The following is a 12,495-nucleotide window of genomic DNA, read 5'->3' on the forward strand; positions in this document are numbered from 1 at the left end:
AGATTGTAAATATGGAATTTTATGTAAACTAGAAAAAGATGAGTGTCCTAAACGAGCATGCCAAAGTTTTGTATTATTGACAGTTGAAAGATTCATACAATTGGAAGAGCCCAAGGCAGGACCACAAGAAAAGGAATTACAGTGATTAACAGAAAAAATACCAGAATCAAAAGTTGAAGAATCAAAAAAATGCAGCCCACGAGACTCCCTACCAATCCCCTTCATATTTCCAGTAGAGAGATCCTGTAAAATGCAGAAGTCAGGGTAAAATGAAACAGTACAATTAAGCTCTTTGGTCAGCTTAGAAACAGACAAAAGGTTGTGTGCAAATCTGGAATAAACAGGACATGTTTAAGGGAATTGTTCTGGTCAAGAGGAAAAGAACATGTATATGTTATGGGGGCTGTTTGACCATTAGGTAAGTATACAAATCTAGAGACTGGTGTGCAAGGAACTGGAGAGACTAGTTTTTGAAAATCTGATAACATATGGTCAGTGGCCCCTGAGTCTAATATCCAATTGAAAGAAAGACTAGTGGTAGCAGAGGTAATACCTGCAGTATTTGCTGCTGCAGCTGGCATTGTATCCACAAAAGGAGCCTTGTTCAAGAGATGAAGTATTTGATCATATTGAGCCTTTGTAAACATAGGAACACTGGAGACAGTATCTGGCTGTGACTCAGAACTTGTCTGATTGTGAGAACCAATAGGAGACCGAGTAGAGGCCAAAGCAACCTGGCCAGCTTTTTTCTTTGAGAACTTAAAATCGGCAAGAAATCCAATCAACCGGTAGCAATTCTCACGTTTATGCCCACGAACCTTGCAATAGTCACACACACCAGAAAATCTTTTTTTATCAGCATTCCCAACAGAGGTGGAGTACAAAGCCAAGACCTCAGAAATTGGGGAAAGGGCAGAAGAGTGAATCCTCTGTGATTCCTCCTGAACCAGCATCGAATACGCCATGTTCACAGTCGGCAATGGCTGCATGAGTAGAATTTGGCTTCGCACAGCAGTGTATGTCTCGTTGAGGCCCATGAGAAATTGAAATAATTTCTGCTGTGCATAGTGAGCAATCGTGCGTTGTGAAAGAGCACAATCACAAGGGGAAATGGGAGCCAAGGCTTCATACTCATCCCAAAGTGATTTCAATCGAGTGAAATAGGTAGAGATGGAGGAATCACCTTGATTCAGGAGCGTGATTTCTCGGTGAAGAAATAGGATCTGGAACCATCAACTTTGGCAAACCTCTCCCTCAAATCCTACCAAACCGAGGTAGCACTCGATGCGAAAACAATCCCAGCAGAGAGCTCTTTGCTGACTGTATTAAGAATCCAAGACAGGACGAGAGCATTACACCTCTCCCATTGAGGATGTAAAGACTCATCGAAATCTTCTCGTAGGCAATCACCGGTGACAAAGCCCAATTTATTCTTCGCAAGTAGGGCAATCTTCATCGACCGGCTCCACACACCATAGTTCTCGATGCCGAGAAGATGATGCGAAACAAGTAGGAATCCCGGTGCATCGGAGGCATGCAGGAACAGCGGGTGGTTGAAATCAAATGCTGAATTTTCCATGGCTGCCGCGGAGAAGAGAAAAGGAGAAGAGAAATCCCTAAAATGATTTTGACCAAACAAAGCAGAGTCAAGGAAAAAAAAATCAGTTGACTCGTGATACCATGTTAAAAGAAGTGTAATTACAGAAAACGTGCTCCATCTCTTTCATTATCTACAAAATAAGTTTACAAGACCAAATCCTTTATATACAGCCCACCAACCGTTACAAGCCTAACTAACAATCTAACTAATTAATAACTGCAATCTAACTAATTAACAACAACCTAACTAATCAAATAACAGAAAACTAACATTTTGACTTTCTTCTTGAGCAACTAAAGAAAACACCTTAGTGATAGAAGGTAAATGATTCATTAATAGAATCTGTCGTCGGACATGAGCAAAAGACTCATAAGAAATTACATGACATGTTTTTTCTGTTGTTCTTCAATCATCATACGAACACCATCACAGTTACAACGAGAACAAATACAAACAGGTTTGACAGAGATTAATTCATCCCAAACAATTTTTAATTGAGTATAATATGTACTTACAGACATCTGACCTTGGATTATTTACTACAGTAAATGTATATGAAACTTTTTACAGTGTTTATAGTACATAATGCTTTAATTTATTTCTTTTTTAATAATAATTTTTGTTTCTTATGTTATGAATGGAGATATAAGTGGAACCACTAAAACTCTTTGTAGAAGATTAAAATTTACAGAAGTTATTCTATCAATTGAACCAATGGATAAACAAATTTTGGAGCAAGAAGCGAGATTGATTCTTATAATAATTTTGCAACTTCAGTTCATGCAAGTTTTTTTAATGATTTAAATATGGAAGATTTAGATTGAAGTTTATTGAAGAGGTTCATTTCCTTTTTATTAAGTCATAGGTGAATTAAATAGATTCATATTAAGGGAATTAATAAATTAATTCAAGTGTCAACATTTTACTGGTGGGGCACCAAAAGAGGGACTAATAAGGGTAGATGAACTGTATTCCCAAATTTGTATACTATATAATTGATTATTTTATTAATTTCATCATCATTATTTATATATTTTAAATATAGAATAAAAAGATTTAATTATAAAATAAGTGCTCAAACTATAACATTTTTTTCAAATAAGTTCTCAAACTTTTTTTCAATTCATCTATGTGTCTGACGTTACAAACATTATCACTTTAGGTCCTGGTAATTTTTTAAAACTTTATTTAAAATAAAAAAAATAAAGCCATATATTTTAAAAAAACCCAAAAATTTTGAAAAACTTGAAAAAATATCAAAACTTTGAAAACTCTAATTTTAATCCCTAAACCCACGTAGGTCTTTTCCATTTGACGTCGTTGGGCCTCGACCCTATGACAAGCCAAACCTGACAACAATACCACGTCTCTGACAAAAGAAATAGCAAAATCGTGTCTCTAATGAACTCAAACCCCTAAATTCACGATACTATGCGATCCAACGATGCACACGACGACAATGGAGGCAACAACCTACAAAGGAGGTTAGCATTATGAATTTGTGTTTTTTTAGGATGTGTAACTTGTTTTATAATTTTAGAAAATTAGGGTTTTTTTCATAAATAAAATAATTTTTTAATTTTTTTAAAAAAAAATAAAATTTTCAAAATTATCATTATATGACACGTGTCACTTAATAGAATTTTTATGGTTGTTACGGCTTTGCCACCTAAAATGGTAACGTTTGTAAGGTTTGACACCTAGATGAATAAAAAAAATTTGGACACCTCTTTGAAAAAATATATAGTTTAGACACTTATTTTCTAATTAAGCCAATAAAATATATCAATAGTTTGTTAATCGTGTGTGTGTGTGTTTTAAATCATTCTATCAAGAAAATTTTTATAAAAATGTCTAGCTTAAAAAGTAATAATTTATATTGCAACATTATTTTTATATTTATATGGCATAAAATTCATATCGTATGACTTTTTCTGAATATGCAATAATTTATTATTTTAAAACCAACCACAGATTTTAAGATAATAGCAAACTGGTAAGAAGCGAAATATTCAAGCAATTGCACGATAAGGTATCTAAATTGATGTTTCATGAAGATTAAACCATGGAAACGGGGCTTGACATGGACCCAAAATGTTGCAATGCACATATTAACCTACTAAACACAAAAGCAAGCCAACTATGGTTTGAATGCAACTTAAGAGGAAGAATCAGAAACTGCCTCAGATAGTTTACAACTAGTTATAAGCCCCATACAAAAATTATGAATAAAATATGTAACACCCACATACCGATGCGGGTGACCCGATCCGATCTGGGGTGTCACATTAGGGCCACCGGAGCGACCCACAATTAAAAATCTAGGAAAATTAAATTTTTGTTAAAACGCCTAAAATCATAAAACAATTTATAAATACAAAAGTAAAATTTAACAATATTCATAAATAAAACAGATTTCAGACTCGTATATAAAAATAAAATACAACCTACATACTCCCTAATCACATACACCGTACTCCGCAAGCAACGTCGGTGGAACTCCTTTACTGATGTCGATAGTTGCACTGATTCGATTATCTTAACCTGAAATAGTGAGTAAAAGAGTAAGCTTTGGGAAGCTCAATAATACAGAACTACCAAGTGATGCTGAAGGACATGCAGATAATAGGCAAACATAAACATTTCCTTATCTATTTAGACGTCTACAAGTTTGCGGTATGAGCTGAGATTCCATTGATATTTCTTAGAGTAAAAGCCATGAAGATTTCAATTCATACGAAACATTCAGAGGACCAAGTTTTCAGGAGATCGGAATATGATGTCTAGTGTGTTCCAACAAAAAACCGGTGAAAATGGTACAAATATTTTTAAAACAATAACAGTTTAAAACATATTTTTAAAACCTTAGTAAAACCCTCTAACCAAACAACTTTATGCAGTTTCCCCAGAACTACATCCATAAAAACTTACTCTAAGCACACATCAAAGGAGCCACCCTAAGGGAGTGTCTTGGGGCCTGAAAGCCTACCCAAGAAAGTTTCTCGGGCCTCGGAGCCTACCCAAGGATCACCTTAGGTCCGTAAGGAATTACCAGATCGATCGATCTGAACCTATATAAGGAATTACCAGTTTAACTGAGCTGAACTTAGGGATGGTAACGGGCCGGGTTCGGGTCGGGTATTGGTCCCGTCCCCGTTTAAAAAACCCATACCCGTCCCCGCTTAAAAAACCACGGGGATTTAAACGGGGATCCCCGTTTAGCATAAAACAGTTATTTAAACGGGTATCGGGCCGGGTATATATATTTAAATTAAATATATAAATATTATATATATTTTTAATTTAAATTAAATTTATTAATATTATATATATAATAATTATTTTAATATTTATCGGGATGTGTATCGAGCCGGGTATCGGGTAATCGGGGCGGGGATTACCAAACCTGTCCCCGTCCCCATTTAATTCGATTTTCGATTTTTCCCGTCGGGTTTGGGTTTTTTTGCCATCCCTAGCTGAACTTGCATACTCCAGTCTACCCATACAGTACCCAATAGAAATCAGATTGAGTAGTAACTTTAATATCAAAATAATGATTCAATATTACAGAGTAAAAATGATCATGTAGTTATTTAAATCAAATAAATGCCCTTCACCCATACACCATACACAGTGTCATGATTTACCCAAGGGAGTGCCTTGGGGCTTGAGAGCCTACCTAAGAAAGTTTCTCGGGGCCTCAGAGCCTACCTAAGAAAGTTTCTCGGGGCCTCAGAGCCTACCCAAGGGTCACCTTAGGTTCGTAAGGAATTACCAGCTCGATTAGTCTGAATCTATATAAGGAATTACCAGTTTGACCGAACTGAACCTCTATATTCTTGTATCCTACCCAGATAATGTCCCAAAAAAGCATTTCAAGTAGTAACTAATAGATTCCATGATCCATAAATTAGTAATGATCATATTTTACAATGAAAACAGGTAACCAGGGAAAATATTTCAAGTAACCATAGCTCATAAACCAGTAAATCAGTTATTTCGAAAAATCACGTTTTAAAATAAGTAAAACATTTACATGTGACATAAGGAACACACTAGAAGATCTAGATATCATTCGGAGATACTTGGTATTATCAGGTAGGGGACCATGAAACTTTTGTAATTTAATTGGATTTCATAATCAAGATCGCTATAAAAGGGGGGGTTTGATAGCTAATTGATTCATCATTCATTTGAGAAGTGATTTATCAAGATCATACATTATTCAGATATTTTTCGTAGGCAATTGGGTATTAGGAAGGCATTCAAAATCTTGTGCATCAGAGTTACTTAAGATTTCAAGTATGACAGGAGTGATTCCATTACTCAAACAAACAAGATTATTCCAGACATTTTGGTTCTTGAAGAATTCTCATTCATATAACTCAATAAGGATAAAGCGGTGGTTTGTGGTATTCAAGATTATATATTGAATTATCAGGATTTCGAGTCCGGTTGAACTACAAATCCTAATACTGAGATACTTGTCAATCATTAGGACCGTGATATTTCACTATTATTCACTTCTTATTACTGACTGCACCAACTGATCTGATCAATATCATAATCATCCTTGATCAGTTCTTGAGGAAATAAATAGGTATTTCGTTGGTATTTATTTCATTTCCACGTTGTAATAGCATCCCAAAATGTCCAACGACTTGGGTCGTGCTCCATAATCTTTAGAGGAAGTACATCATTTAGGTTCATTGATGTTCTCGTAGTCTATCCAACGACACTCACTTAATCCAAGTCATAAAGGTATTTAGGTCATCTCGACGTTAGTGTTATTTTAGTCAGTTTGGGGTTCTAGACATATTAGTTATTTCAAAACTTGAGAATAATTCATCAATTAAATACTTCAGTGACGTGTTGCACTTCCAATAATCTAATCCTCAAATGATCATTCAAAAACACGGGGATCATAATATTAAGAATTTACAAATATAGAAGTTTATTTTTTGGGGTTTTTCCAATATATCAGGAATTTAATCGATGATTCCAAGGTTCAAGCGAATCAAAATTTGAGTTCTCAGGTCATCTCCAATATCATATCCATCCATAGTCATTTTTACATTTTAAGCGTATTATCGTTATTCCATTAAATTCTGTCAGCGGCATTACTTCCGATAAATTATGCTTCAAAATATTCTAGTTCATTTATAGTTCAGGGTATTTTGGTCATTTGAACATTTGAGGTTATATCGTATCTCGAGGACATTTCAGTAATTTCTTTTAATCCAAACAATATGCAATTTTTTTGATAATTGGTCAAGTATGTCTTTTCTAGGTTATTCTTCACCATCAAGGGAAGTCTTGGTCTTTTACAGTATAAGGGCATTTTTGTAATTTTACCTCATAGGGATATTTTGGTATTTTCTTATCCAAATATTCCTGGTATTTAACATTTAAAGAAATTAATCAAAATTTATTGATCTTGAAGTCAATTCGTTTATTAATGAATCACTGAACTTATAATTATTTCCAGTTTCTTATGCGAGCCATATGAGTCTTATACAGTTTACTGTCATTTTACCGAAATTTTGTTCAAGTCCAAAAATTATTAATTTTACCCAAAGGACCAATCATTTCATCGATTTAGTTATCAATTATCAACAAGTTCCGGAAAGCATACAAAATGTAGTCAAGTATTACCTCGATTTTTGTGCTCCACCGATCAAACATTTAAACTCCAATTTATCACTCTTAAACTTGAATTCAACGTCCAATAATTCATCGGATACATAACAACCGAATTTACGTTAGAAACTGAACTTAATTGAGAAACCAAATTGAATCTGAAGGTAAAACACTGAAAACGGCTTACCGAATGTGAATTTGGCAAAACGGACTTTAAATTCAGACTTAGGACGTCGAAAAACATAAATAAAGACTTTTCAGAAATTTTGACTTTTTGGGTCAAAGTCAACGTTCAACGGTCAAAGTCAATGGGTCAAAGTTGACGGTCAAAGTCAACATGTTGTCTCGAACGAGTTGAATCAGACGAGTTGACTCGGTTTAGACTGGATCGGTTCTAGAAGCTTCCTGGATCGGCGGACAAATCCCACATGCACTGTCGACTCGTGGTGACATTTAAAAGGGTCGGAACGGACGGCATAACACTCTCGAAGCATTCTCCAACCAAAACAATCCCAACTTATGTCCGGGGCGACAAATTTTGGGCGATCGACGAGGCTAAGGTTCAGGGTTGGGAAAAATTTTGCGGGTTTATCTGGGTTTATTTTTCATTACCCAGGAAAACTGGGAAAGTCTAAGATTATGTCCCTGAACTTCTCAAAGTTTCAAAACCGAGCTGCAGGTTTCTAAAACTTACAATTTAATCCTTTAAATTACTTAAACTAATAAAATCTAACCCCTGCGACAAAATCACCATAAAATCAATCCAAGTTAACGAAAGAGACTAAGAGAGATGAAACTGCTCCTTCAAAGTGCTTTGTTTCGAGGCCTCAATCTTCCACAAGTGCTATGCTTCATATTAACTATAAATTAATAATATAATTAATTTTTTTATAATAATAACAAGACCAAAAAGTAATTTTTATTAAATGTAATTTAATTTAAATTAATATTCACTACTAATAAATAAATATATAAGCAAAATCTAACATATACATGAAAAATAAATTCTGGTAAAAATGAAAAAAAATAATACTAAATATTAAAATATTGAAGTAATTAATGTATAGTGGTGTGTTATGGTGAAAGAGACGAAAAAAGAGAGACTAATAAGCGGCAGAGAATTTCCATCCGAAGAATCCAACAACATCCAACTACCCCATAAACAACAGTATCTCCATGAAAAAACCAAAGCTTAACAAATCAAACGGCCACTCGATTAATAACATCAGCCAAATTTATGTGCTATTTCTGACAAACAATTAAACAGTTCATGTGGCTTTGAGAACATAGCCATATGATCTGCATCCTTTATCTCCATCACATCATTCACTTCAAAATTCTCGATCATCCACCGTTGGAATTTAGCTGGTATCCCTTCGTCTTCATTGCACACAATGTACACTCGAGGAACACTTCCGTACGTTTCGTTTGACAACCTGCTTGTCTTCGATAAATCGGCTACGAACAATGATCCTGGCCTGATCAGAGCCTTTGCCAGCTCCAGATCCTTTAAAACAAAGTATACATCATGTTTAAAATGATTGTATAAAACACTAACTAAACAACATCAGTAATTAAGATATTGTTATCTTTAAAGTCCAAGGTTCGAGAGCGTATAACTAAAATTAAGGATTGAAAAATCAATACCTCAACTGGGGATAGCTGATAAAGTTTGAATGTTAAGAACTTGGGCCCAAAAAACATCGACATCAAAGACTCTTCTGGTTCTCCATATGGAGCAAATTGAGTGTCCAACCAAGCTTCCGGTGGTGTCCTTCCCCAATACTTTGCAGAAAATAAAAGACAGTCTCAATCAAAGAATTTGTGGGGAAAATTTTGCAGGGATTTGTTTTAAAGTACCTGTTCTAAAACAAATGAAGGTTTATGTGCAGTATCAGGCATGAAAGCGGTCAAGAAAACAGCAGCTGAGATCTTCTGCGGATACTTGTCCATTGCCAGGGCCAAATTCAGGCCTCCCAAGCTATGTCCAACGAGAATAGCCTTTTCATCGTCAGGCAACGAGGCTAATATCTCCAACAATGGTTTAGTGTACTCGTACATGGAGTGAACGGCCTGGATTTGGTTGGTGTTGATGCCTGAGGCCGCCATGTCGACCGCCGTCACACGGTGGCCGGCTGACTCGAGCCTTGGTTTGAGTTTGTACCAGCACCATGCTCCATGACATGCTCCGTGTATTAGAATGAAATGCTTTTTCTTTTTGACCTCCGCCATTACCCCAACATTTCCTTCAAATCTAATTAAGAGATCTTTTAGTCTGCAAAATAATGACCAGTCGGGCCTGTTTATAACCAAATCTTTTACCACTGTTTAATGGGTAGTTCTGATTTAGGACAGTCTTAATATACTATTAAGAAAAGATTATGATAAAAATATTAATATTTTTTAATATTTTCGATAAAATATTATTTAAAATATTATTTTTTATCGAAAATGTTAATTTCGTTATTTAATTTTCGGTAAAAAAATAATATTTTAGGTAGCGTCCAATATTAACATTTTCAGTAGAAAAAATAATATTTTAGGTAGCGTTTTACTAAAAATATTAAACATTTTAGGTAGCGCTCAATATTAATATTTTCAATAGAAAAATAATATTTTAAATAACGTTTTATCAAAAATATTAAAAAATATTAATATTTTTAATAATATATTTCTTTATTCGTATATTAAAATGATCGTACCTGATAAATCACCTTGTTTCACATTTCTTGTGTTCCAATCAATTTTTTTAAACTTGGTGTTCCAATCAAATTTGAATAGTTACTAAGTGCATTACTCTGAAATTTCCACAAGCGCATGACTTGTCTGGACCCATTCTGTGACTGACATGATTCCGACTAATTTTGGGTACAATGGGCATAGCTATAAAGTTTGGGGCTTAGTCTACGCTGCTGATAAAGATTATATTAGAGTTTAACTTTAATAATAAGATTTTTAATATCATATTTGTTTCATATTCAAATAAGAATATTTATTTAGAATTTTTTGATATATACCGATTCTATAGATTCTGTTATTCAAAACTATGATATTAAAAAATATTTTATTATTATATTAAACTTTATTAACAAATAATTTGATGCGTGAAATAAAATAAAGAAAATGATTTATAATGTAATACAAGGTTGATTTTATTAAAATTAGGGTAAATTATGCGTTTAGTATCTAAACTATTAATTTTGATATGTTTTAGTATCTAAACTTTTATTTTGTTAAAAATCATACTAAAAAATTAGTTTTTATTTCATTTTAGTACCAATATTCAAAATTTAATATTAAAATATTTAAAGTTTAGGTACTAAAACATACTAAATTTGATAGTTTAGGTATAAACACATTAAGTTTTTAACAGTTTAATACTAAATATAACAAAAACTAATATTAGATATGATTTTGAAAAAAATAAAATACTAAAATAGATAAAAAAATAATAATAGTTATGTATTAAATGAAGAATTTACCCTTAAAATATGTCTTTGATAATTTTTATATATTTTTAATAGTTGTTTTTTTTATGTTTTTATTACTTTCAATTTTTTTTACATAAATATATCAGTCAAAGCTGCTAAACGATAGGGTTTATAAGTTTATGTTTTCAATTTTGAAGCAAATAAATATATCAGTCAAAGCTGCTAAATGTCTTAAAAATCAACTTTTACATATTTATTTATCTCACTCCTTCAACTCTAATTCTCAAAAATATTAAAGAGTTGAAAGTTTTCTTAATTTAAAAATCTTATTTTTTTTTTAATTTTTACGATTGATAACTGAAAATATTATATTTTTATAATATTTTTAATTAAATCAGAAACATTTATTGTTAAAATTTTAAATTGTGTCTAAACAAAAGTTTTATAATTTTTATAATATTTTAGATCATATTAATTTTTAACCTCAAATTAAGATACGGTAGGACAGAATAGCCAAAAATGATATGCGATGTTGAGAATAATAATGTGTAATGTGCTTGTAGCTGATGCCAGCAGTTAGCTAGGCTGTTGAGAAAGTTGAACTTTGTTGCTGTTTATCCACAAGTGGGGCCTCGCATTTTAAAATGTCACAATCTTATTTTGAACGATTCAACAACGTTCAAAAGATAATATTTCTTAAATAAAATATATGATTATAAAATAATTTTATGATATTTTTAATTTCACATATCTAGCTTTTTTATTATATAGAAAATAATCGTAATGATAATAAATATTTAATAATTTTATCTTAATATAAATTATTTTAAAAAATTGTAAAGTTTAACTATCAATAATCACATTTAATATTAAAATTCAGAATGGAAATAGAATGAACAGATCAAATTTCCACTTTCGCATACGGCCCATATAATTTTTAAGATTAAAATCATACAAGAGTTGTTGTATTTATATGTTTAAATAAAGTTATCCAAGCTGGTGGGCAGGATTCGCATATATTCAAAGATATCTTGGATCATAATTTAGATTTGGTTCATTTTCACCTTCTTTATGAAAAAAATCCAGAAACTCCATAGCCTTGGACGATCAGGCTTCACATATTAGTATTATTTTATGATTCATATCAAAATTTAAGATCATCGTTTTAATAATGTCTTCTTTAAATTTAAATTTATAGTACGAATCAAATGATCTCAATGATTAAGGGATGATTGTTATCTATAGAGATTTTGAGTTCGAGCAAACGTCTATAGGAATGTTTGAGCTTTTATTATCAAATAATTGAGAGCTCTTCAAACAAATATTACTTTAAATCAAATTATATTTATATATAATGTTGAAACTACTCAAGACCCCCTTAAACTTGAAATTAAAAGAAATTATATATTTTACTCACTAAGTGATTGGATCAACTGAAGAGCTATAAAGTTAATAGAGCATCATGATATGCAAGTCTTTAAAAGTGGTAATTAAGTCTTAACCAAAAATTGAATTTTGTTGCTTGAACCGGAAAAAAAAAGGAAAAGAAAGAATTTTGATCTCTTCTATCCCTCGATTTTATCAGAAAGAAGCACTCATAAATACTTAGAAATGGAGATATTATCTCACAGAAACAAAGACATTGATAGATACCCTTTACCTTAGCCGATGATTGCACGAGTAAGTGGCGTCACGTTTGAATGATAGAGCTAAAACCAGACCACTAATAATTCAAGTGTACGCTAAGAAAACATATAGAATATAGAAAAATTCTATCACGTTCGATGAGTATTGTTGAATGCCACTAATGACGAATATCATTAA

At 32.5% G+C, this 12,495-nt stretch overlaps 1 protein-coding gene across 2 annotated transcripts; it reads right to left on the reverse strand.

The window, feature by feature from the left end:
- Positions 1-8,341: 8,341 nt before the first annotated feature.
- On the reverse strand, positions 8,342-9,523 carry LOC120172253 (salicylic acid-binding protein 2-like). Of its 2 annotated transcripts, none has more exons than XM_039179777.1 (3): positions 9,101-9,522; positions 8,888-9,025; positions 8,342-8,747 (listed from the first exon to the last, which is right to left on the reverse strand). In XM_039179777.1, exons 1-3 carry the CDS (start codon positions 9,470-9,472, stop codon positions 8,466-8,468), a joined length of 792 nt encoding a protein of 263 aa, XP_039035708.1. In that variant the 5' UTR covers positions 9,473-9,522; the 3' UTR covers positions 8,342-8,465. The 2 variants fall into 2 exon arrangements, with proteins under 2 accessions (XP_039035708.1, XP_039035758.1); XM_039179827.1 differs by having other exon boundaries at positions 8,515-8,755; positions 8,886-9,025; positions 9,101-9,523.
- Between the last annotated feature and the right edge of the window lie 2,972 nt (positions 9,524-12,495).

The sequence above is a fragment of the Hibiscus syriacus genome, unplaced genomic scaffold, assembly GCF_006381635.1.
Source record: "Hibiscus syriacus cultivar Baekdansim isolate YM2019G1 unplaced genomic scaffold, ASM638163v2 tig00000329_pilon, whole genome shotgun sequence".
Lineage (NCBI taxonomy): Eukaryota > Viridiplantae > Streptophyta > Magnoliopsida > Malvales > Malvaceae > Hibiscus > Hibiscus syriacus.